Source organism: Callospermophilus lateralis, chromosome 4 (genome assembly GCF_048772815.1).
Source record: "Callospermophilus lateralis isolate mCalLat2 chromosome 4, mCalLat2.hap1, whole genome shotgun sequence".
Classification (NCBI taxonomy): domain Eukaryota; kingdom Metazoa; phylum Chordata; class Mammalia; order Rodentia; family Sciuridae; genus Callospermophilus; species Callospermophilus lateralis.
Window position 1 is genome coordinate 110,132,953 of NC_135308.1, and position 25,846 is coordinate 110,158,798.

The 25,846-nt window shown below is 47.3% G+C and overlaps 2 protein-coding genes across 4 annotated transcripts in view; one reads left to right on the forward strand and one right to left on the reverse strand.

The window, feature by feature from the left end:
* Nucleotides 1–23,661, reverse strand: part of Stat6 (signal transducer and activator of transcription 6) — a 28,619-nt gene extending 4,958 nt beyond the window's left edge. The window contains exons 1-13 of one of the 3 annotated variants that reach the window (XM_076854736.1): nt 23,534–23,661; nt 5,655–5,789; nt 4,862–5,000; nt 4,485–4,568; nt 3,918–4,056; nt 3,744–3,796; nt 3,409–3,557; nt 2,800–2,931; nt 2,479–2,667; nt 1,980–2,067; nt 1,710–1,832; nt 978–1,070; nt 472–678 (exon numbers count right to left, since the gene is read on the reverse strand). In XM_076854736.1, the coding sequence (XP_076710851.1) occupies nt 472–678; nt 978–1,070; nt 1,710–1,832; nt 1,980–2,067; nt 2,479–2,667; nt 2,800–2,931; nt 3,409–3,557; nt 3,744–3,796; nt 3,918–4,056; nt 4,485–4,568; nt 4,862–5,000; nt 5,655–5,770 (1,512 nt within the window). In that variant the 5' untranslated portion in view covers nt 5,771–5,789; nt 23,534–23,661. Of the gene's footprint in view, nt 1–471; nt 679–977; nt 1,071–1,709; nt 1,833–1,979; nt 2,068–2,478; nt 2,668–2,799; nt 2,932–3,408; nt 3,558–3,743; nt 3,797–3,917; nt 4,057–4,484; nt 4,569–4,861; nt 5,001–5,654; nt 5,790–9,130; nt 9,427–9,706; nt 9,816–23,533 lie in introns of those variants that run through there. The other 2 variants (XM_076854737.1, XM_076854734.1) reach the window with 2 other exon arrangements.
* Nucleotides 23,662–24,318: 657 nt separating this feature from the next.
* The window catches only part of Lrp1 (LDL receptor related protein 1), an 80,311-nt gene continuing 78,783 nt past the window's right edge, over nt 24,319–25,846 (forward strand). The window contains exon 1 of the mRNA XM_076854739.1: nt 24,319–24,831. Within this exon, the coding sequence (XP_076710854.1) occupies nt 24,765–24,831 (67 nt within the window). The 5' untranslated portion in view covers nt 24,319–24,764. The remainder of the gene's footprint in view (nt 24,832–25,846) is intronic.

Genomic DNA, 25,846 nt, shown 5'->3' on the forward strand with positions numbered 1-25,846 from the left:
CTGTAAAATAGAAATAAAAATAGAACCTACCTTAAAGGAATGTTGGGAGGATTAAGTGAGATAACATACATAAAGTGTAAAACATTGTGCTTCGCACAGTGGACACATAGCAGGGTTATTACCATACATGTTCCTATGGAGTTTCATCCAGCTTTTGCAATAGGAACTATTTTCCTAGTGGGTCAAAGTCATTTTTTAATCAGAGCTCTGTTTACACACAATTTGGGTGAGTGGTGCACATCACTGTAAAGAGAAAGGACAGAGTGCCCCAGACCAAAACCTGAGGGATGCCTGAGAACGCAACCCCAGGGGTGACCACCAGGGTGAGTGATTTTCATGCCTGGGCCACTACAAAGGACTTCCTCATGGCCATGATCTAGCAGTCTGTCCCTCAGCAGAGGGTGGGGAGGCCTTGAATGCCCTGAGGATATAGAGCTTGAGGATGGGAGAGTCAAAGAGCAGGAGAATAACCTTGTTAAACTGTGACCAGGACACAGAACGGTGCTGGAAAGCCTCCATGCTAAGGCTATTGTCATTGAAGATCTTCTGGGCCAGGAAGAGGAAGTGCTCTGGGAGTAGCCCCCGGTTGGTCCCCACTTCAGCCATGAACTTGAGGTTCAGAGTTTCACACATCTTCTCCCAGGGTACCCTCTCAGCCACCACAAAGGGCACACGGTCCTGAAGGAAAGAAGCAAGGATGATATCATCATCAGTGTTCCTCAGGAGACCTTCGTTCTTCCCACCTCAACCACCTGCACCTCTTGGTATTGTCCCCTGAACTGGCTCACAAACATGGTACTTTCTCAATAGTAGTTTCTGGTGCTACAGAGTAACAGTTGTTACTGTTAGAAGCAAAAAAGTAGGCTCATAAGAAGAAAAATTAAAGTAAAATGCATTTGAACATGCTTGCTACCCACCAGCCCACACACCCTGTGTTAGAACCCACCCTACCCCTGCCCCTGCCCTCCACTCCTCACCATCTCAGAGAAGGCATTGTCCCACAGGATGGTGGCTTTGGCATTGTTGTCTTGATTGCCATGGACAATGACCACCAGGGGCAGAGATAGGACCTGAAGGGATCAGAAGAGACATGTCTTGTTAGTGGTGTCCTCAGGACATAGAGAGCTTGTGGCAGGTAGTTCTCACTGTAGAGAAGTGGTTGTATGTCAGAACTATGGGAGCCAGACTTCTTAGGCTCAGATACCCATCTGACACTTACAGCGGCATGACCCAGGCAAACTACAGAATCTCTCTGTGTCCCAATGTCCTTATCTGTAAAATGAGGCTAGTAATAGTAATAACCTTATAATGTGAAAACCAAATGTGTATGTGTGAGAGGGCCACTAAAACAGTGCCCTGGTGTATAAAGTGCTTGGTAAGAATTAACTGCTACAGGGCTGGGGATAGAGTTCAGTTGGTAGAGTGCTTGCCTCACATGCACAAGACCCTGAGACCCTGGGTTCACATCTCCGGCACCACACACACACACACACACACACACACACACAGAGTTAACTGCTACAATGTATGTTCCCTGGATGAGTATGCTGCGGTCTTGCTTTCCCTTACTCACCTTCGCCCCAGTATGCATGAATCTGAGACCCATGAGGTATGAGGCAGTCAGGTGGGGTGAGGATCCAGGTCTTGGTGTGTGGCACAGAGAGGGAACTGAGATCCCAGTCTGGATTGGGGCTGGGGCCACATCTCACCTGGAGCTGGATGGGGAGTTTGTTGGGGCCAAGCACAAAGCTGGTGGAGAAGAGCACAGCACATTTCTCCTCCGTGACAGATTCAGTGCCCTTTCGCTCACACCGCTTGATTTTCTTCAGTAGCTGTGGAGTCATGGGAAGAGTGGATGAGAGAGAGGAGAGTGAGAATGTGAGAACAGAGATCAGTACTCTGGGGCTCCCAACATGCTCCCCAAGGAGAGTCCCATATGAGGTATGAGGACCCCGACCCCATTCTCTGGAGCTCCTCACCAGGTTTTTGAACAGCGCAGAGCAGCAGTTCCCAGGAATGCTGTTCTCCAGGGGGACTGTGTTGTTGATGATCTCCCCAGTGCTCTCTCTGCCAGGGGGGGTCAGAACATGAGTAAGCTTATTCCAGCTGGGCTAGGGGTGGTGACGAGCTTGAGTCCATGGGTAGTGATGGGGACTATCACTGTCATTGACCACAGATCTCCATGTCCCTGCTTGGGTCTTTTTTAGTGGGGGAGGAGACTGGTGATCCAACCCAGGGGCTCACACATGCTAAGTTTGGTTCCTAAGGAAGGAGTCCCCATTTTGGCCAAATCCTGATGCCTCCACCCCATAGATTGAATGGGTCTCTCCCCTTCTTCTGCCTTAACCATGCAGAGCCTAAACACCCCAAGGGCCTCCATCTTCATCTCCCTGTTCTATGTGGTATCAGCCTCCTGGCTCCTTTTGCCTCCATCACCCCAACAGGTCCTCTCCAGCCCCAGATCCAATCCTCACTTACGCTCCAGTCCCAGGCCCCTGGGGCATGCTCAGCTCTCTCGCCTGCTTCTCAGTCACCATGTCAGCCCTGACCAGTGGAGGCTTGGCTGGGGCCCCAAGGAACCGCAAACCCAGCAGAAATCGAACCCCAGCCTGGAACTTGGTCTGGGTCTTCAGAACCTGGGGGGGCTGCTTCTCCACCAGGAAAGAGCTGGGAAGAGTGAGGAGGACAAAAGGGGAGTTAGGAAGGGGGTCCTTCCTGGTACCTTCCTCACAACTCTAACCACCACTTCATTCCCCATGGCATCTGCATTAGACCAGAATGGTATCTTATAGGGCATACCTGGTGACAAGTGTTCGCAGGACTTCATCCAGCCGGTTAATCAGTGATGCCCGGGTCTTTGGCTCAAGCTCCCCACCAGCAGACCCTATCTCCTGCTGTAACTGGGAGTAAATGTCCACCAGGCTCTCACACCTGGGGCCAGGATAGTGGTCAGGGGGGCACAGGATTCAGGATGTCTGCTCTGGCCCAGACTCCCTTCCCCTAAACCCAGGGAGAAAGCAGGATGTTGTATGTGCAGGGGTAGGGTGGGCAGTGGGAGTGGCCACAAGGCACCTGGGCTGAAGGGGGTTCTTAGGCCTGCCTTGGCTTTAGGGGGGATGTTCATTCTTAGTGCCTAGATGCCCTGTGGAAACTGGCTGCCTCTTTCCCAGGGTTCCAGTACCTAGCATGTAGTATACTGTAAGGCAAAATACCTGCTATTTGTGACCCCTCAGTTGAGCACACTTGTGCAGGATGCAACTGGACCAACTGTGTGCAGCCCTCTGGAACTGGATTCTCTGAGTCTTGTCCACATCAAGGCCCTCTCCTCCGGCCCTCCCCTACTTGAGCATTCTCCACCAGGGACAGAAGCACCACCCTACCATGCTCCTCTTAGAGCCTTGCTCTAACCTCTCCTGTAGTGCTGCCAGGCTCTCCTCAAAGGGTGCACCATTCCCTGCCAGTTGCTGCTGCCGTTTCCAAATCTGGATCCTCTTCAACACCAGGGTCTGGGTAGCCTCCAGCTCCCCAACAGTCTCCTGCAGTAGCTTGGCTACAGCCTAAGGGCAGGGAGGGGCCTGAGCTAGGGCCACACATGGCCTCTTCACCCAGATCCTAGGAACAGAGCTCTCTTTCTCACCTCCCTGCCATTCCCTCCCCGCACCTTAGTCTGTTTCTCTGAGGTCTAACTTCCACCCTTCCAGGGCACTTTGAGTTTAATCTCTTCCTCTCTATCAGTTACTCACCTCACTTGGCCCAGTCCCATTGGCAGCAGTTTCAATCAAGCTGCGCAGAGGCACTGAGGGAGGGGACAAAAATCAGGGATGAAGAAAGAACAGAGGTTCATCAAGGCTGGTGTCCAAGAGAGGATCACTCCCCAAATTCCCAGAACCCCTGAGGGCTCCAGTGCTGGCCCCCACCTTGGCCAGCCTCAGTCCCCTGCTGCAGGGCTTCTCGGAGAAGGCGAGCCTCCCCTACTCTGTGCTGCAGCCTCCGCAGAGCTGTGTTAAACTTGAGTTCTTCCTGTTTCCAGTGGAAGGGCATTGGCAGGTGGCGGAACTGTGCAAGAGGAACAGATGCCAAGAGGTGAGACACTCTGCCCATTCCTCCCCTGCCCAGCCTCCACTCTGCTCTGCAGAAAAAGAGATAGACCACTTCCTTTTCTGACTCCCTTCTCACAGTTGGATGTTCCTCTGAAGTCCTGGATCTCCTGGGATAAAACCTTTCACCTGGCAGAATCAGCTCCTTACCCCTTGCTCTGTCCTCTCTAGGCCTCACTACTAACCACCCCTCATTTGAAGCTTCCCTAAACTTGGCTTGGGGTTTACTATGACCTAGGAATTCCCTTTGGTCATCCTGAATACTAAGACTACTAAGAATCCTAGAATACTAAGCTTTTCCTGAGTTTCAAATTCTTCCTAGTTTCTATTGGCTCATGCTAAAGCACCAGGGAAATGAATTAGGGTAGTAATGGAGTATCACAATACCTGGTCCATAACAGCTTTTTTCTCTCCTTGAAGTATTTGTCGGAAAGTGGACACCAGCTTCAGGGGATCCCTCTGATATATGCTCTATGGAAGTTATGATGGTGGGCAGTTAGCTTGGCTCTGACCCATATCCCCTTCCCCCTCCCATCCCTAGGCCCCCATTCATACATATACTGCAAGGTAGCACAATCATAGACTCTAGAAGTTTTGTGCATTTGCATGCTTTTAAAATCAAATTTGCATGCTAGCTAACAGCTAACCACAGGAACACCATTTTGCTTCCAACAACCTCCACCATCCAAGCATCTCTTCTAATGCTCAATGCTCAGCTCTGTCTTGGCCCCACCCCAACTGGGTTCCTTGCCCTCCTGTCCCACCTCCAGGGTGCTGATATGTTGTAAGATGGCGCTCCCCTCTCCCTGCTCTCCTGCAGAGGCTTGCAGATGCTGGACAGTTGCTGAAAGTAGGGCGCTGGCCATGTTGCAGCAGAATGCATCAGAGCCGACCAGGAACTCCCTGCAGGAAGATCAGGATGAGTCTACCTTAAGCCAGGGCTTACTTAGTTCCTGACCTTCCATCACACAATCAGCTGCTCAGTGGTTCCTTTCCCTCTCCTTATACTCCATCTAGGTCATCAGTAGTGGTCACTCTTGCTCCCTAATATTCTAGCTATCATGAGAAGTGCCTTTGTCTCGGCCCTGACCTCCATCCTTCTTCTTCTTCTTCTTCTTTTCTTTTCTTTCAGCACTAGGGATTGAACCCAGGGTCACACACATGCTAGACAAATGCTGTACTACTGAGCTACATCTCCAGTCCTTTTATTTAATTAATTTTTAATTTATTTTTGAGACAGGGTCTTGGTAAGTTGCTGAGACTGGCCTCAAACTTGCAATCCTCCTGCCTTCCTGCCTCAGCCTCTTGAGTAGCTGGGATTACACGACTGTGCCACTGTGCTTGACTTGACCTCCCTCCTCTTTGACTCTGCCTCCTGGGAGGTGAGTTGTCCACATGTCAACATGCATAATCTGTCTTAAAAAGGTACAGAGTCCCCACTAAGTCTAGGCCACCACACAAGGAATAATGGGTCCCACGTTTTTAATTCTATGGATAGGGGACAGAATCTAAAGAGAGGGTAGATGGGTAAAGGAGGACATGGGCAGCACCACTCACCAGGGTTGGTTCTCTAGCCAGTCAGCCAAGAGATGCCGCAGATGTTGGGGAAAATCAACATAGAGCCGCTGCAGTTTTTCTGGGGGCATCTTGGAGACCAGACCCCACAGAGACATGATCTGGGTTTAGAGGGTGCTTGGAAGAGAAAAACAAAACCACTCTAGGAGATGGCCAAGAAATGTGGGGTAGCTACTGACCTCTTACAGACTACCTTCTGAGACAGTGTGCCCACAGCCACTGATGGGCACTTTGAGTTTAATCTTCAAACCTTGGGCACCTATTGTCAATGCCTGAGATGGGGCAGCACCTTCAACGGTAGCCACAGGTGATAGAGGTGAGAAGAGCTGAGATGCAGCAAGAGAGGATGACAAGGGAAGTAGGGCAAGAGCTCCCTACAGAAACCAGAGGATTTAGGTTGCAGCTCTAGACCTGGCTCTGGTTCTGTGGGTAAGGATCATCTGGTCTAGGGGCCTTGATCTTCTCATCCACAAAATCTGAGAACTGAATGAGTGGAGCATTTTCCTTTTTTTTTTTTTTTTTTGTACTGGGGATTGAACCCAAGTGCACTTAACCACTAAGCCACATCCCCCCAGCCCTTTTAAAAAATATTTTATTTAGAGACAGGGTCTTGCTAAGTTGCTTAGGGCCTTGCTAAATTGCTGAAGCTGACCTTGAACTCATGATCCTCCTGCCTCAGCCTCCTGAGCTGCTAGGATTGCAGGTATGTGCCACCACATCACTGCTTCCAAATTTTTAAGTAGTGGATGATTTTAGTTTTTAATCTGTGGAGTCCCAATATGGTAGTCCCCTCTAACTGTGAGGAATACAGTTCAAGATATTGTAGGAATACAGTCCCAATGTGGTAGTCCCCTCTAACTGTGAGGAATACAGTCCAAGATATTGTAGATAGTACCTGAAACAGAAGATAGTACTGAACCCTATATCTACTATTTTTTTCTATACATATGTACCTATGATAAAATTTAGTTTACAAATCAGGCACAAGAAGAGATTAACAACAATAACAATAATAAAATAGATCCCAACAAACTAAAAGTTATTTGAAACATGAATTGTTTTCTTCTGGTATTGTCCATTTAATATTTTCAGAGTGGTTTTCTGAGGATAACTGAATTGTGGAAAGTGAAACCATGGATAAGGGGGAACTACTGACCCTTAAAGGTATAAAACTGGAGTTGTTTTGTTGAAGCCAAGGGTGGAGGGCCTGTAACTGTGTCTGCTTCCCCTCTTTTTAACCTCTTAATCCCAAAGGTATCCCTTGAAAAAAACCTGTCAAAAATTCTAGGACTCCATGAGGTATTCTGAAAATCAGTGGGCTGGATGACAAAGAGAAGAGTAATAGAGTGTCAATAACTACTATTTATCATGCATTTCTCTTCAGAAGGCATTACACTCAGTACAATATTGTGGGTAGTTTTTGTGATGCTGGAGATTGGGCCTAGAGTCTCATGCATCCTAGGCATGAGACCACTACCATTGAGTTTGTAACCCCAGCCCCCTCACAAAAAAATTTAAAGGTATATAATTATATACCTCTTTCATATATGAAGAAACCAAGGCTCAAGGAGGTTCTCTAACTTGCCCAAAGCCCCTGGCTAGTGAGTGGAAATCAAGCTATGAATCTGAGTGGGGATTAACTACCACACTGTGCTGTGATGATCCTTTCCAGCTCCAAATACCATCATCCTAAGAGTGGGGAAGGTTTGAGGAGATGGAGAAAAAGGGAAAGTAGAAAGATGGAAGAAAGAGGGTGAGAAAGACTGGGGAAACACTGGGATTAGTCAGCCTGGAGTGAGGAGAGTAAAAGAGGGAATGAGAAAATCAGAGGGCTAGAAAGCTGAAGGGAGAACAACAAAGAGTGAGAGAAAGGAAGAGACAGGGAAGAGAAGAGGCTTGCTCTCCATTTCAGGGGTGCGGGTGTTGCAGGGAGGGCTGGGTAGACTAGTGGTTTCCCAGGGGTCTCTCAGTTCATGTTTCTCACAATGTCACTTTCCCAGAGAGGAGGGGGAGGATAGAACGGAAATTCCCTGGGTCTCTCCAATCCAGCAACATCAAACCCTTCTGTTACTTTGAGCCTCTCACCTCTCCCAGCCCTCCTAAATAGATGGAAACCAGAGGACCCTTCTCTGGACATTCCCACCCCAAGACCCTTTGCTTCTCTTGCCCCCAGTTCCTACTCTCCTGAGCTCTTTTCTATGAAAAGCAGAAGTCTCCCTCCTGCTCAGGGTCTTCCAACAGGCTTTTTTTCTAATCAACTCTCCTCTGGGAGAGGCACATTCTGAACTGTGTTCAGTCTGTTTCAAATTCAAGAGAGAACTCCATTCCTTTCTTCTCTCTTCCTCCACTCTCTCTAAGGTGCTGATTCCTCGATTTCAGACCTTTGACCCCCTATCACTACCCTGTTGGAGACTGGGGAGATACCCAGGTCATAGGCAGTCCCCATTTCCTCTATATCCATCCCCTTGTTGAGTGACCAGTCTCCTGGCTGGGCCAGGTTTCAAATTTCCAGCCCTCCTCCCTCCCCAGACATGAGGAAGCCACATATCTCCCCACCACTACCCCATGACAAGGCTAGGTCGCTTGGTCTGGAGAGGACCGAGGTACCTTTAGTCCCTTCCAGGGCCACGGATGGGGAGGAGCAAGAGGCGAGGGGGCGGGGCCGGAGTTTCCTCCCAAACCCGGAGGGGAAGCCCAATGTCCAACATCCTCAACCGCGGGCTGGGTGGCCTAAACCCCGTCCCCTCAACCCCCTCCAAACGCGATTCCTCGGACCGTATGACTACAGGATCTAAAGTCAAACGAGCTGCTCTAAGTTACCTAGAGTGTGACTGTGGCGGCGGGGTGGGAGGAGGGGCGCGAGGAGGTGGAGCCTGATCAGCACGAGGAGGGTTAACTCCACGCCGCCCCGGGAAATCTCGGCGTCTACAGCAGCCAAGCGTGGAGCGGTTCCGAGGGGGGAAATTCCTCCTCCTCTGGGGCACCATGAGGTCTACATCTGGGGCTCACTCACCAGCCCCCCTCCCACCCGAGTCCAGCCACACCCTTGAACAGGAACCTTCGGCAGGGGGCAGAGTAGAGATTTGACAAGGGTCCACCACCCTCTGGCAGCAACCTCCTATGGAGGGGCAGCCACTTCCCCCACCCAGAGGACAGAGAGGCCCTCCTCCAGTCGCCCCCTGCCCCCGACTTTCCATGCCCCTGGGAGTGCAGAGGTTGGAATGTTTAGAAAGTGACTCTTGGGAGAGGGGAATGCGGAGGTCCCTACCCACCCAGACTCCGAGAGTCGAGTCGGAAACTGCCAAAACCTAGTACCACGGGGTAGTAACGCTAGGTGAAACAGTTTCTAGGGGACCATCCGCCCCGCCCAGGGGAGGATCCCGAGAGGCCCCACTAATCCATCCCCATACTCAAAGTCAGAGCCCCCTCCCCTCCTTTGCTCGCAGGCATCCCCTCACCTCGGCAGGCACCCCTCTGCCGTCTTCTCCCTCTCAGAGGGCACTGCCAGGCCCCATGGGTCTGTAGTTCTGTCCAGTGGGTTCAGGGCTGGCCCTGCTAGCACCCCCTCCACCACTACCACCAAAAAGAAAACAACAACAACTCTAACTCTCTCTCTCTCTCTCTCTCTCTCTCTCTCTCTCCCTCTCTCCCTCTCTCTCTCCCCCTCTCTTTCCTTCTCTCTCCCCCCTCACTCGGCCTTCCTTTTCAGTGCAAGCAGTGGCTGCCCCAGCCTGCTGTTTCCGGCTTCTCTGTCTACCCAGGTCCCTCCCTGGAGCTCTGACGACACAGCAAAGAGAAAGTGGGCTGGAGGAGGAAGAGGAAGAAAGTGGGGTGAACATGTGTGCCTCCTCTGCTGGGTGGGGAAGCACATAGTAGGGAGGTGGGGGAGGGCTGGGGCTCTCAGTATTGGAACCAGGCTGGAAGGGAGGTTGACCCCCTCTTACTCTATCCCCCTCAAAAACAACCAGCTTCTCCAGAAAAATCACATACTATCAAGCAGAAATATGCCACCCCAAACTGCCTGGCTTCCATACCTAAACTTTCTCAAGGCTAGAGTTTGGGCCCGGAGGGATTGGGCTCCCTGGCGTTCTCCAGAAAAGCAAATCCCTCTGGGCTCCCTCCAGTGGAGGACCCTGAAAAGTAGCTGGGGAGCTTGAGGCCATCTGGACGCCAAGGTTCACCTCCCTTCTTGCCGGCAACGCCTTAGAGGTCGCGTGACCACTAGTGGGAGGAGGTGGCTTACAGGAGTCTTCAGCTCAGAATTCTGAAAGACTCCAAGAGTCCCTCATATTGAAGACCTTCTTTGCTATTCCTCACTGGATACCCCTTCTCAGACTCTAGTGGTAGCAGTACCGACTGCCTGCAGGCTCCCAGGAGACAAGTTTGAATAGGAATCTGCAGCCTTGGCAAAGTTCCTATCTATTTCTGGTACAAACACTGAGACACACCCGGAAACAAACACACACATGCACACTTCCTCAGCCACAAGAACTCCATACACCCTCACACGTGCAGGCGGGCACACACAAGTTAGCACTGAGACACACACACACAACTTGCTCAGCTTCTGAGTCATCATAACTAGTGGCTTGTTCAGCATTTTTTTTTTTTTTTTTTTTTGGCTGGGGAAGGAGCTGGATAAGAACAGGAGACCCAAGGAAGCCTTTAAGACCCTAAAACTTAGAGCCCTGGTATGTGGAATGCCTAGTGTCTAGGGCACTGCAGGAGATGGGAGGAATTTTCTGCTTCCCTCCTCTGTCTACAGGGCTGGGCTGAGGGGCCAAAGCTAGGCCTATGCTGCCCCCTGGTGCCTGAGCTGATTCCTCCCCTTCACCTCTATGTGAACAGGCACATCTTTGTTTGCATGCCACGTGAATCCAACCAGTTAGCACAGAGTATGAGCCAGCTGCAGAGTAACTGCTTGGGTTCAATGAATACTGTTGACTGCACAACCCTGGGCAATTTTCTATTTATGATTCACTTTCACTACCTGTAAAACGGAGCAAATAAGGGTCTTAATCCATAAGATTGTGTGAAGGAAATGCAATGATACATGTGAAGGCTTAGAACAATGCCCGACACATAGTGAACACCAGGCATTATTTTTATGGCTCAGAATAAACCAGGAAAAAAGAAGGGCCTACATTCTTCATAAAGGTCTCTTGATTTGGAGGAAACATTACTGCCACAAAAAGCCTTAGTGGAAGTGTGAATGTTTGTGTTTCTTGTGTCTGCAAGGCAATAAAAAGGAGAGACAACAGGTCAAGAAGACAAGCAGGAAATCCATCCACAGAATTGTCTAGCAAGCAATGCTTGGATTGAGGTATGAGCACATGTGTGCTCACAACACATAGCCTGTACATGTGTTGAGGTGTGAGCACATGTGTGCTCAAAATACATAGCCTTTACATGCCTATTTTGCCCGCAGACATCCACAGACAGTAGCTGAAGTTGAGATTTGCCATCTGAGGGTCTCAAGAGGTCCAGGTCCCTAAAGATGGGCAGGAAGAGGGGAAAGAATTAATGCAGTCTCTAATTTTGGCTCCTTTTAGAGAGTAGGAAGGTGATGAGCAAGTACTGATAGGAAAATAATATTTACTGTTTTTCTTTTTCATGATTGCAAGAGTGAGGGACAGTGTGTCATGGAAGGAATCCAAAATTTAGAGGCAAATTTGACTTGGGTCTGATACCACCTCAGAGCTTTGTAACTGTGGGTCAACCTCTCAGATGGGGACAATAATTACAGCTACTTCAACAGGGCCTCAACTGCAGTGATGCATCCAGGGTACAGAATTTCAGGAAGCAGTCATTTTCAGTTTGTGTAATTGCAGGGTCAGTGAGACCTTCATTAATGACAAGTCAGCACTGAGACACACACACACAACTTGCTCAGCTTCTGACTCTGAGCGTGAGCACCTCCTTCCTCACCCTCAACCAGGCCCTGCCGTCCATCAAGTGACTATAAAGATTACATGAAAGAAAGCATAGGAAAAAGAGAACTTTATGGTCTGTGAACTACAGTTTGCAACCCAATAGTGAGTCACAAAACCAATTTGGTGAGTGTATTAGTTTTCTAGGGGTGTACCACAAACTGGGTGGCTTAAACAGAAATCTGTCTCACTGTGCTGGAGGCACAAAAGTCCAACATCAAGATATTGTCAGGGTTGGTTCTCTCTGAGAGCTGTGAAGAAAGAATCTATTCTAGGCTTTCCTCCTTGGCTTGTAGATGGCCACCTTCGTGTTCACCTGGTATTCTCTTACATGCAAGTCTGCCTCCAACTTCCCTTTTTATTAGGATACTATCCATATTGGATTAGGACCCACATAATGACCTCATTTTAACTTGATTACTTCTGTAAAGACCCTATCTCAATATCACCACGTATCATACATATATCAGAGAGAGAACTTTCGGGCTTTGGTTTTCTGGGATTGTTAAGCATCACTTTTAAAAGTGAAGTAAAATAGAATATAAATAGAATATAAAATATCAAAAGACACCATACAAAAAAGAGTCAGTGTTGTTTAGTAAGGCTTTTGTTTCAGATTTTATGTTATTTTTTGCAGTACTAGGCATTGAGCCCAGGGGCACTCTACCAGTAAACTATATCCTAAATTCTTTTTATTTTCAGACAGAGTCTCCCTAAGTTGCCCATGCTGACTTCCATCCTACTGTTTCAGCCTCCCTGAGTTGCAGGGATTACAGGTCTGGGCCACCATGCCCAGCTTATTTCAGATTTTATACGTACCTGAATTCTAGGTCATAATGTAAAACCTACTTTCTAGTGAAGGTTAAATTTTCTAAAAAAGCATCTTTTGATGCATTACTTTTTTGTTTTTATTTTTGTGGGAGGAATCAACTGTTTTTATTTTTGTGGCACTGGGGATGGAACCCAGGGCTTCACCCATATTAGACAGGTGCTTTACCTTGCAGCTACACCCCAGCTCTGCATTGCATTTTAATGGTTTTTATGAGCACATCTTTCTTCCTCAATGAGAACATAAGCTGGAGGAGGATGGGGACTCACTACACTGTACACACAGCTATGTAGCAGCTAGAAAAGACAACATGTATCCTTGCTAGTAAATACAGCAGGGCTGCCATTTACTGAGTGTGTCCTATGTTCCTGGAGCTGGGCTAAATTTTTTACACAAACTTTCTTATATAAGGACTAAACTTACTGATGCATTGATTGCTAGAGCTCAGTACATTTCACAGACCAGACAATAAAGGAGTGCTGGGTAGTGGCCTGGCTTCTGTGGAGGATCAAGGGATGACAGGAAGAGGTCACAGAAGATGGGAAGTTGCTGAGGACCCCTTGTCAGCTCTGTCTCCCAGGTCTACACCACTGTGCCCAAATTTACATCCACCTTGATATGAATTCACCACTGAGACTAGAGAAAACAGGGTCCTTTAAGTGGGAAACTCCCCCACTTTCCTGCCTGCCACCTAAAATAGACATATATATCAGCACCCGCAGGCTCAAAGGAGTGGATCCCTTTCTCTATCTGAGTTATATTCCACCACCAGGGCTCAAGGGCTCTGCCTTCTATTATCTTTTTTCTTTTTTTTTCCTTTTTCTTTTTGTACTGAGGATTGAACCTAGAGACACTTAACCACTGAGCCACATCCCCAGCCCTTTTCATTTTTTACTTTGAGATGGGGGTCTCACTAAGTTGCTGAGGCTAGTTTTGAACTTGTGATCCTACTGCCTCAGCCTCCTAAATCTCTGGGATTACAGGAATGGGCCACTGCACCAGGCTTCTATTCATTACCTCTTGATCTGCCAAACCTCTGATCTCTTGCTTTTTAATTATCGTAGCTCTATCCTCTCAGCATATATACATTCAAAGCCATTCCACCTTTAAAAAATAAAATAAAACTGATATCATACAAACAAAACCAATCCTTCTAGTACTACATCCAGTGAATTCAACAAACATTTGTTGAGTGTCTGTCTTTAGGAACTTAAAACTGAGAGGCAAAGTTAAGTAGTTAGCAGATAATGATACTACTGGATAATCAGGACTGCAATTCCAACAAGCACAAGGTGCCACGGAAGTACATGTAGAGGCATTAAATTAGGCAGAGTGTGGGGGAGACCAGGGAAGACTTCCTGGAAGAAGTAATGCCTGAACTGGACCATTTTATCTGTATTTTTTACTGGTGGATTATGATTATACATAATGGGGTGGGATTTGTTTTTATGTATTTGTACATAAACATTATATGAACAATAACAATATAATTTGGTCAATATCATTCCCCAGTATTTCCCTTTGCCTTTCCTCTTCCCTCCTCTTGGTCCCTTTCTTCTACTCTACTGATTGCTCTTCTATTTTTGTGAGATCCACCTCCATCTTTTTCTTTTTCCTCTGTAGCTCCCACATATGAGAGAAAACATACAACTTTTGACTTTCTGAGTTTGGTTTATTTTGCTTAATGTTCTCAAGTTCTATTCATTTTCTTGAAAATGACATAATTTCTTTTTTTTTATACCAGGGATTGAACCCAGAGGCACATAATCACTGAGCCACATCCCCAGCCCTTTCATATATTTTATTTAGAGACAGGATCTTAACTAAGTTGCTTAGAGTCTCGATAAGTTGCCGAGGTTGTTTTTGAACTTGTGATCTTCCTGCCTCAGCCTCTGGAGCCCCTGGGATTATAAGCATACCCCACTGCGCCCAGCCTCATTCTTTTTTTTTTTTTTTTTTTTAATTCTAATTAGGTATGTATGACATCAGAATGCATTTTGATTCATTGTACACAAATGCAGCTCAACTTTTCATTTCTCTGGTTGAACACAGTATCACACCATAGTTCAGCCATACATGTACCTAGGGTAACATGTCCATTGCATTCTACATTCTTTCCTGCCCCATATCCCATCTCCTCTCCTCTCCCCACCTCTTTGCCCAATCAAATTTCCTCCATTCTTCCCATGCCCCCTCCCCATTATGGATCAGCATCCACTTATCAGAGAAAACATTTGGGCTTTGGCTTTTGGGGATTGGCTTACTTTGATTAGCATGATATTCTCCAACTCCATCCATATACCTGCAAATGCCATAATTTTAGTCTCTTTTAATGCTGGGTAATATTCCATCATGTATATATATACCACAGTTTCTTTAGCCATTCATCTATTGAAGGGCATCTAGGTTGATTCCACAATTTAGTTATTGTGAATTGAGCTGCTATAAACACTGATGTGGCTGCATCATTATAGTATGTTGATTTTAAGTCCTTTGGGCATAGACCATGGAGTGGGATAGCTGGGTCAAATGATGGTTCCAGTCCAAGTTTTCTAAGGAATCTCCATATCTCTCTTCAGATTGGTTGCACCAATGTGCAGTCCTATCAGCAATGTTTGAGTGTACCTTTCATTCTTCTTTATGGCTGAATAACACTCCATTACACACACATACACACACACACACACACACACACGCACACACTACATTTTCTTTATCCTTTAATCCCTTGGCACATAGGCTGGTTCCATAGTTTGGCTATTGTGAATTGTGTTGCTATAAACATGGATATGCATGTATTGCTGACTTTGATTCTTTAGAATGAACACTGAGAAGTGGTATAGCTTCATACAAACAAAACCAATCCTTCTAGTACTTACATCCAGTGAATTTTAATGCTGGGTAATATTCCATCATGCATATATACCACAGTTTCTTTAGCTATTCATCTATTGAAGGGCATCTAGGTTGATTCCACAATTTAGCTATTGTGAATTGAGCTGCTATAAACACTGATGTGGCTGCATCATTCTATTCCATTCCCAGTCTTTTGAGGAACCTCCATGCTAATTTCCATAGTGGTTGTACTAATTTACAATCCCACCGACAGTGTAAATGTCTGAAGTGAATCTTGAAGAAAGCACAAAGAAAAAGTTGAACCAGGAAGAAAGCCAAGGGCATGCAAAGGCATGGATACCTGTGGGAGCTTAGTGCCTTCTGAGAACAAGTAGTAGCTGGCAATGGGGAGTGTTGAGGATTTAGCAGTTGAGTAATAGGATGACATTTAGTACTGCTATCACCCTACCTGCAATGTGGAGAACACACTGAAAAGGAAAGTCTGAAACTGATTCAAAAGGAGGTCATTGGGTTGAAGAGCTGAGGGGAAGCCTACCGAAGAGACTGGTTAGAAAGAGAAGTAAAGAAACGAGGGGCCAGTGGGAAAGGCAAGAATGGAATCAAGGAGCTGGAAGTTTCAACAGACATAAAGAGCAGGCTTCCTGGGGGCAAGGGATAGAAAGAGTGTGAGGCTAGGATGTTGTAGTTGGAGACCAGGCGTGAGATCTCAGTCCTGCTCTTCTGGAGGAGGGCGGGGGACAGAATGTGGGAGTGAGTGGCTATGGCATCGTGGAGGTGAGTCAGTGGAAGAGAGGAGGGCAAGAAACCAAGGTTCTGGCTGGACTACAGGTCACTGTGTAAGTATTAAAGCCATCTGGGTTTGCAGAAGGCCTATCAAAGTCTTCAAGGAGAGGAGAATGATCCGGTCACCAGGACTTCAGTAGATGGCCGTAAAAATAAAAATTAACGTTACATGGGGCTTTATGTATTACTTCAATTTCTGCCTAAAAGTTGAAGCACTGTACATTTTACAGTAGCACTAACCACATGTAAATATTTAATTTTAACTTAAAAATGTATGTCCTCATATGCACTAGCTATATCTCAAATGCTCAATAGCCACATAGGCTAGTGGCTACTATAGTACACTGACATGGGACATTTCAATCATCACAGAAAATTCTACTGGATAGTGTTGGTAGCCCTCATTTAGCAGACAAGGAAATGGTGGCATGGAAAGCCAGGCAACTTGCCCAAGGCCAAAGTAAGGCAGCTGGAATGAATCCAGTTAGTCTGGCGTCAGCCCTTAAGCAGTGTAGCTGGACCTTAAAGGAAGAGGATTTTATGACTATTGAGGCAAGCACTGATGGTGCTTAATCAGCAGTCAAGCCCTTCTCCCTGGAGGTAAAGTCCTGACTTTGTACAGGTTTTTCTCTCCCACCTATTCAGGAGAGGAACCTGATTGGTCTAGCCAATCAGGGTATTTCCATTCCCCTGGCCAGTGACTCAAACCCAGCCCATAGGATTTAGGGGACTCCTGGAAATTTCAGTGCCAGGCCCACTTGTGAGGACTGGAACAGCTGCAACCACATTGGAGATATGAGGGGAGATCCTAGTAGTCACTGAAGACAGAGTGTCAGTGTGAAGACGTGGAAAACCCTTGATGAATCAGTCTTGGCCTGCTCTAGAAGTCTTTATTGTTCAGTCTACTCTAATTGAGCCTTCTATTACTTGCTAATAAATGCATTCCCCCCTGAGACCCTGTGAAGCTATAATGGCTATAAGCAATAGGCCCAGAGCAGACTGTCTATGCTTCCACTACCAAACCTCTTGTGTACTTGGGCAAATAAGGGAGATCTCGTCAAAGGAAGAGTGTCCACAGGGAAGAACCAGGTTTCAGACAAGCAAAGAGAAGCAGGGACAACATGAACTGAGGTTGGCTAAGGGTTTTGTGCAAGAAGTGGGGCGGGAAATAGTGCAATAGTGGTTAGGAAGAGGAAGCACTGGGCTTAATGGAGAAGGGTGGGTGCCCATCACAGCCTGCCAAGGGTGACAGGATGTGAGCAATGGTGGAATCAGCTGATCTCAAGACACCACAAGAAGCTCTCAGGCTGTTAGAGGCTTACTATGGCCCACAGACCTTCAACTCCCAGAAGGACAAACACGAGTCCTAGTGGGTGGGCAAAGTCAAGCATCTCTGGATGGAGCCAGCTGTGGTCAGAATTGAGCCTCTGCAAGGAATTTCCAGCCCTCTAATTACTGTCTTGCCTTTCTCTCTTCCCCTGGGCCAGCCAAGCTTCTTGGGAATGTTTTTCACATCTACTGTCTTCTTTTCTTCACCTCCTCATTACATTGCCAGCTGGCTGCTTCCCCCATCAGTCCAATGAACTGGTTTTGGCCCATGTCATATGTCCTCCAAAGCATTGTCCCTTTTTCCTTATCTCATAGATCTCAGCAATTTTCAACACCATTATTCTTGTGTGCACTCGCGCATCGCACCCTGGAGATCAAACCCAGGATCTTAAGCATGTTAGAAACTGAGCTACAGTCCCAGTCCCAGCCATTCAGGCTTTCTTTCTTTTTTTCTTTTTCCCCAGTACAAGGCATTCTACCACTGAGTTACACTCTCAGCTCCTTTTATATTTTGAGTCAGGGTCTCACTAAGTTGCCTAAGGCCTCACTATGTTGCTGAGGTTAGCTTTGAACTAGTGATCTTCCTGCTTTAGCCTCCTGAGTCTGGGATTACAGGCATGCACCACCATATGTGGCTGCCATGTTAGTCATTCTTGAGTAAGCCCTTCAGCTGGCTTTCAAAGCCCCTCTTTCTTAGTCTTCCTCCTATCTCTCAGCATGCTCTACTCATTCTGTGTGATCTCATTCACACTTGAGGCTCTATGTCCTAAGCAAGGCAATGTGTGGTGGTAAACTATGACTTCTGGGGCCAGACCATCTGCCCTACAATGTGGTTGCTGTATGATATTCAAACTCTCATTATTTTTTAAAAGAGAATTTTAATATTTATTTTTTAGTTTTCGGCAGACACTACATCTTTGTTTGTATGTGGTGCTGAGGATCAAACCCGGGCCGCACACATGCCAGGCGAGCACGCTACTGCTTGAGCCACATCCCCAACCCCGATATTCAAACTCTTATCAAGGAGTGATTGTGGGCTGGAGGTGTTGCTCAGAGGTAGAAAGCTGGTCCCTGCATGTGCAAGGTACTGGGTTCAATCCTTAGCACGACCCAAAAAAGGAAAAAATAAAAGAAAGGAAAAATGATATGAATCATTACTCTCACCCATCCCAACTGATGGAGGCAGGGAGCCACCATTCTGATTTTTTCTACAATTCATATAAACGGAGTAATACAGATGTACTTTTATGTCTGCCTTCTTGTACTCATCACTTTTCTTGGGTGGGGATACTAGGGATTAAACCCAGGGGGTTTAACCACTGAACTACATCCACAGACATTTTATTTATTTGTTTGTTTATTTATTTATTTAATATTTTGAGACAGGGTCTCACTAAGCTGATGAGTATCTTGCTAAACTGCTGAAGTGGGTTTGAACTGTGATCTTTCTGCCTCAGTCTCCTAGTCACTGGGATTACAGGTATGGGCCACTGTGCCCAGCCTATTTAATGCATTTTGAGATTCATCTGTGGGCTGGGGATGTGGCTCAAGCAGTAGCGCGCTCGCCTGGCATGCGTGCAGCCTGGCTTCGATCCTCAGCACCACATACAAACAAAGATGTTGTGTACGCTAAAAAACAAATATTAAAAAATAATTCTTTCTCTCTCTGTCTCTCTCACTCCTTCTTTAAAAAAAAAGAAGAAGAAAAGTGGGTATCCATAGATGCTAGAAAACTAAATTTAAAAATGTATGTATGTATGCATCCATAGTTTGTTAATTTTTATTGCTGAGCAGTATCCCATTGCAGAGATATACCCCAGTTTATGTTTTTTACTTTTTAATGATGGACACCTAAGCAATAGCCAGGTTTTGGCTATTAGAAAACTGCCATGAATACTCTATGTTCAAGCCTGTGTTCAAACATGTTTTCATTTCTCTTGTATAAATTACTAGGAATGGCTACCGAGTCAGGGTAGGTGCATGCTTAGTTAAATAAGAAAATACCACATCTTGTTTCAAATCTATATGCAGTTTACATTTTCACTAAAGATATATGAGAGCTCCAGTTGCTCTACATTCCCATTAACATTTTTGTTTGTTTTTTTGGTCCTGGAGATTGAACCTAGGGGCACTTTACCACTGAGCCACACCCTAGTCCTTTCTGTTTGTTTATTTTGAGACAGGGTCTCTTTACATTGCTTAGGGCCTCAATAAACTGCTGAGGCTGGCCTCAAACTTGTGATTCTCCTGTCTCAGTCTCCTAATCAGTGAAAAAGAGCTAAAGAAAGGAAAAATATGCCCAGCCAATACCAAAAAAAAGCAGGACTGCAGGAGTACAGGGCAGGGCAGGGGGAGACGTGTGGAAGAGCGGTAAACACTAAAGAATTGAAACAAGAAATTGATTAACTATCTGATTTTGTTTCTTATATTTAAAGATTTGAGGAAAATGATAGATACATAGAAAACTAATCAAATGAAAAAAAAATAACATTCCAAGATACAAATGTACAAAACTACCATTATAAAATAAATGCATATAAATTTTTATTTTAAAAAATCAAATACCTGTTAAGTGTCAGTCTCTATTCTGTCCCATGAATCTGCTAATCCTTGTACCAGTACCACACTATCTTGATTACTTTGTTCACAAGACTTACAATCAGGGGCTAGGGATGTGGCTCAAGCGGTAGCGTGCTCGCCTGGCATGCGTGCGGCCTGGGTTCGATCCTCAGCACCACATACAAACAAAGATGTTGTGTCTGCTGAAAACTAGCAAATAAATATTAAAAAAAAAAAAGACTTACAATCAAGTAGGCTAAGTCCTTCAGTATTAAGGATTTTTTCCCATACTGGATTTTTTTTTTCAAACTTCTAGGTGATTATAATGTACATCCCAAGTTTGGTAACCTTGAGAAATTCTAATGTAAGCTGAAGTTTCTCAGTCGCTATCTTTAGGGCTACATGATAAACCAATTAGTATACTAGATCCTACTTCCTTAGTGTCTCAAAATGCCCTTCCTCAACAGCTTTACCACTGATGCACCAAAGACTTCATCATTGTCTCACCTGGCTCCACACTACTTCCTTTTTAAAAAATATTTTTAGTTGTAGTTGGACACACTACCTTTATTTTTTTATTTTATGTGGTGCTGAGGATCGAAACCAGTGCCTCACACATGCCAAGCAAGTCCTTCACCACTGAGCCACAATTTCAGTTCTCCATACTACTCCTATTAAAAACAAAACAAAACAAAAAAAAACCCAAGTCCTTAATGTGGCTAAAATCACCCTTTGTGATTAGACTTCTTGACAGTTCACCCAAAATTACTCTCCACCCCATAAAATTACCTAAACTTGAGCCATGCCATATTTGCCATTCCTCAAATATTTAAGCTCCCTTATGCCTACATGCCTTTGCCTGTCCTGAGGCTTAAAACACCCTTTCTTCTTGTCATTGCTTGTCATCTCCTTCCTTTTTCAACATTTAGCCTGACATCATCTTCCCTCTTTGCCTTGACCTCCTTACCTGGAACATGTATGCTTCCCTGGTTCCCATGCCCCTCTGTGCATGCCTTCATCATGGGCTTTAAGGTATTGTGTTGTAATTTTCAGTTACCTTATTGAGCATTCCCAACAAACTGTAATCTTGGAACATATGAGGTACCTAACAAACGTTTAGTAAATGAATGAAATCTGGGCTCCAATCTGCTCAGAGATTTGGGACAAATTCCTTAATTTCATTGAACCTCAATTCCCTGGTTTACAAATTGGCAATAACACCCATGTTGCAAGATAGCTATGAGTCTTAAGTGAGTTAAACCATATGAAGTCCACTGCATGGACGCAGTATATAATAATTACTCAATAAATATCTTTTCCCTCTCCCTACCTTCCATCAGATTCTTCACATATTCCTTCCTATTCACACCACTAGGTGGTGATAGCCTCTGGCCTGATGTCAGTTCAAGAGCTGCCAGCTTAAAGCTCCACACCAAAGACCCTGTTGAACTCAGAAAAGGAGGATGGTTTACAATTTGCATACCAACTTTTTTGCAGTCTATCACCATTGTAGGTATCCCGATCACGAATTTTAGAGAATTCCTCCTTGATTTCTTATGATTTTGGCTATAATTCCAACTCAAACATTTGATGATGAAAGAAGCTTCTGAAGAAGTGGATATAAAGAAAAGACACAGAGGTGGAGAGGGATTGAATAATGTGTGCTTTAGGAGAAATCCCGTTCCCTTATCAGGCAGGACCTCCCAAGTTCTAACACTCCTGCAACCTCTCCACCAATCAAGAGCTGGATAGATACAAAGGAGTGAAAAAACATGATCTCTGCCCTCAAGAAGTTTATAGTCTAGTGGTGAACACAGAACCCACAAAATCAATTGGCTAAACTCTGGATACTTTGTGTACAAGTTTTGAACAGGGAAGATGGGCAGAGGAAGAATAATAGAACTTTTCTGAGAAGAGCAGAGAAACTGGGGGGAACAGAATAATTAAAGGCTCATGTATTTTCTCATTTTACAGAGACACTTTTAGCATTTCTCATACTAGAAATAACCTAAGTGCCTAACAATCCCAATAGATTGTGGAGCACCCAAGCAAGGAGATTCCAAGGAGCCAATATAAAGTGCTGGATGCATACATAGTATGGAAAGGGATTAAGAAAACTAATTGAAAAAAAATCAAATTGCCAAGAACAATATATATGAGTTCACTTGTAGTTTTAAAGGATATTTATTTATATTTGTATATCATTTAAGAAAAAAACCCTCCTGGGAGGAGCCTCAATGAACTGCTAGTTGAGGGTGGAGCTGAAGAATGGGATTCATGGAGAGTGAGTAGTTGCCTTTTCACCTTCTTCTACCTTTCTATACGCTGAGGTTTTTTTAGCCACTAAGTTTTATTATTTTTTTGCAATGCAAAGTTTAATAAAAATAAATACTCATTCACATTCAGGAGCTAGCAGGAGTTGGGAGGTTGCAAGTGAGGTAAATGTTAACACAGTGGCTAAGACCAGATTTTAGAAGGCCATGACTGGGAGAAAAGTTCACAGTTCAGTTCTCTACAGACACCCGGTAGAGGTCTGTCAGCAAGGAAGAGACACACATGAAATGGAGTTTTAGGAAAATTCACTTGTGTAAGTAAGAAAGCTAGGGGGAGACCCCTCACGATACTTAGGCTACATATACATGGTTGCTCCAGATATCTTTTTCCTGACAAAGTTGCCTGAGGTCACCTTCAACAAGATTTCACTTCACCACACTATGAGCGGGAGTCCTGATAGAAACCCACATAGTAGGCATCCATTAAAAATATTTGGACAGTCTCTGCTTGGCCTGGCACTGTGTTAGGCCATAGAGGCTGGAAAGAAGGAAAAAGACCCCACTCCTGCTGGAGGAAACCCTCTGACAGTTAAAACAGAAAATCCGACATGTATTTCAAAGGGGAAAAACTGACAGGCTTTAAGCATAGGTTGGTTCGACTGGATATAGGAAAGAAAGACCCTGTCAAGTAAGCCAAAAGTCTGTTTCCAACATGAAGACTAAAGTCAAGTGACCATGGCCCTGAGCAAAGAGAGCCAGGACAAAGCTCTGGTTTGGGGGAAAGGTCAAGCTCACTGTCATTAACAGACAAGTCCTTTGCTTCTTCTCTTTGTGCCACTGTCTGACTGGAGTGAAAGCCCTTCCCTGACCAGAACTTAAGAGAGAGAAGGTTGGTGCAACTGTCCCTCAACTCTAATGTCACACCTCTATCAGCTGAGGTCGCTTGCCGGTCTCCCTGAACTCTGAAGGATATAGCTTCAAACGGCGCCCAGAAGGGGGCAGTGGCCAGAAGCACGTTCACCCGCCCTAAAGCACAGCCTTCTGGACTTAAGACTATCATTCGCGATCGGGCTGAGCCCGGGGACAAAGGTCCAGCACTCAGCAGACACCCCCTCCGAACCGAGGCCTGAAAGCGGAGGTCTAGAGTCCCTTCTCTTATTCCAAATCCCCGTTGCTCGGAATCTAAAACCTCGACTTGGTGGGAAGCCAGTCAGAAGGTATAAAACACACACACCAAAAAAATAAATGAGCCCGACTTAAAAGGGGGTGGCCCTTCCTCAACCCCACCCGCTGGTGACTCACCTCCCTCCAAACCAGGCCCTGCCCCTCCCGTGCCCGGTGCCAGGCGAGCAAGGCGGGGCGGGTCCTAAGGTGGGTTCCATCCCCGAGCCCTAGGCGGGCAGACAAGCTCCAGCGTGTCCCCTCGGGTGTCCCTGTTTACTCCGAGTCCGGGAGCGAGGTGGGGGCGGGCCCTCACGGCCCCTCCTCCACCCCGCCCCCCTTCACCGCAGGCCCCAATCTCGGTCCCGGTTTTACAAAGTCTCCAAATCAAAGCTCAGCCTTTCCCAGTATCTCCACCACCAACTGGCGGTCCCTGCCCCCACTCCGGGCAGGGGAAGCACAGTCACTGTTCCCCCGAGGAAATCGGGTCTCGGCCCAGACACCCGCTCCTGGACCCCCCAGCGAGGGCCTGAAAGCCTAGGGTATGACATCGAGTTTCAAAGAGGAACGCTCAGATCTGCTCGCCCACTACCCCAACCAGCCTTAGCCCCTTCAGCCCTCTGGAGCGCAGGGGAGAGGGCCAAGTCACCGGAGAGGGCGCCCCAGGACCCCAACCGGCTAGCGGGCTCCCGGGACTCCCACTCTAGGACCTCTTCCCAGAACTCCGAAGCTCGTCGCGGCTCCGATTCCCCCTCCCCAGGGCAGCGCGCCAAATCGACGCATGCGCATTGGCAGGATTGCCGCGTAGCTCTTTCTCCCCCCCCTTCTTTCCCCGCCCCTTCCCTCCCTCCCTCCTGTCTCCGTCCCCTCCCTCTCCCCCCGTCAGTCCCCCCCCCACGCGGCACTTCAGTCCGAGGAACAGCGGTGCGAGCTCCAGGCCCGTGCACTGAGGAGGCGGAAACGAGGGGCGCCCCTAGAGCTCCATCAGGCCCCCTCCAAAGGCTCCACACCCGGTCCACGCCCCCCACCCCCCCACCCCGCCTCCTCCCAATTGTGCATTTTTGCAGCCGGAGGCGGCTCTGAGATGGGGCTGTGAGCTTCGCCCGGGGAGGGGTAAAGAGGAGCGAGGAGTAAAGCAGGGGGTGAAGGATTTGGATTTGGGGGCAGGGGGCGCACCCCCGTCATCAGGCCCTCCGGAGTGGCTTGGAACTCTACCTCTTCACCCACACCCTGGTGCTCTTTGCTTGAAGGAAAGAATAAAAATAAAGAAGAGGAGGAGAGCAGGATAAGGGGGACCCCCCAGTTGGGGGGGCGAGGGTGAGAAGTAGCAGGACCAGAGGGGAGGGGGCTGCTGCTTGCATCAGCCCACACCATGCTGACCCCGACGTTGCTGCTGCTGCTGCCCCTGCTCTCAGCTCTGGTCGCGGCCGCTATCGATGGTGAGTGAGATTCTGCGGCCCCCTCGGACCCCTGGGGGCATCCCCTCCCCAGCCCCCACTCCGGTGTACGGATGGGGAAGAGAGACGCGGGAGGGGGTGCCTTTTGTTATCCCAGTCCAGCTGACACAGCAACGGCCCGACTGGAGGCGGGGATGGGGGTCCGATTTGGGAGATGGGGGCCCTGGGCAATGATGCTTGGGGGGAGCCCCCAGTCCAAACAAAGACCAGAGGCCTGGTTAGGGAGAAGAGGCTCCCCTTTTTCTGATCCCGGGATTGAGAGGCCTTCTCTTCCTATCCCTAGTTGGGGAGGGCCTCCGCCTCCCCTACATCCTCCACCCTCCCACCCCCCATCTGAATTGTGAAGGAATTCAGATTTGCAATGTACAGCAGCAAAAGGGGGCGGAGGGGGGGGGCTTTGCAGTAGCCTCTGGAGGCTGGAAGGGGAAGCCGGGACAGGGTGCCCCCCTGGGCAGAGGGCAGACAGGCCCGAGAAGGCTGTAGGTGGGGAGAGGGAAGGCCCCCTGCTTGGGTGTGGAATCGCCCCCGCAGCTTGGAGGCCTGGGTCCAGAATTGGGGGCTGGCCGCCTGGGTTCCGAAGTGGGCACTTCCCCTTCTCAAGGCCTCTGTCAGTAGCCTGGGTAGGGCTGTGTTGGGGGGTGCAGGGGAGGGCAGCATGCTATGTGACTTTGAATTTCCCTTCTTAATTCCTGGGAGCTTTGAGATGAAAAGACGTCAGATGTCATCATTGGGGAAGGGGGCTGAAGAATTGCCTGGAAGGCTGGGGTAGGAGGGTGTGAGGAGGCTTTTTTCTCCCTGACTTCTGGCTTGATCACAGTTTGGATTGGAAGGAGAGTTGGAGGTTGGATGGGGGTTATGGCTATGCTCCCCCCACCCTAGTTCCTCCGCTCCTTAAGCAAATATGTTTAACCCCAACCCCACCCCATCTCACTCACACACTGTATACTGCCCTTAGTCTTGGGCTAGAACTGTGTCCTTTGGGGGAAATGGGGTCCCC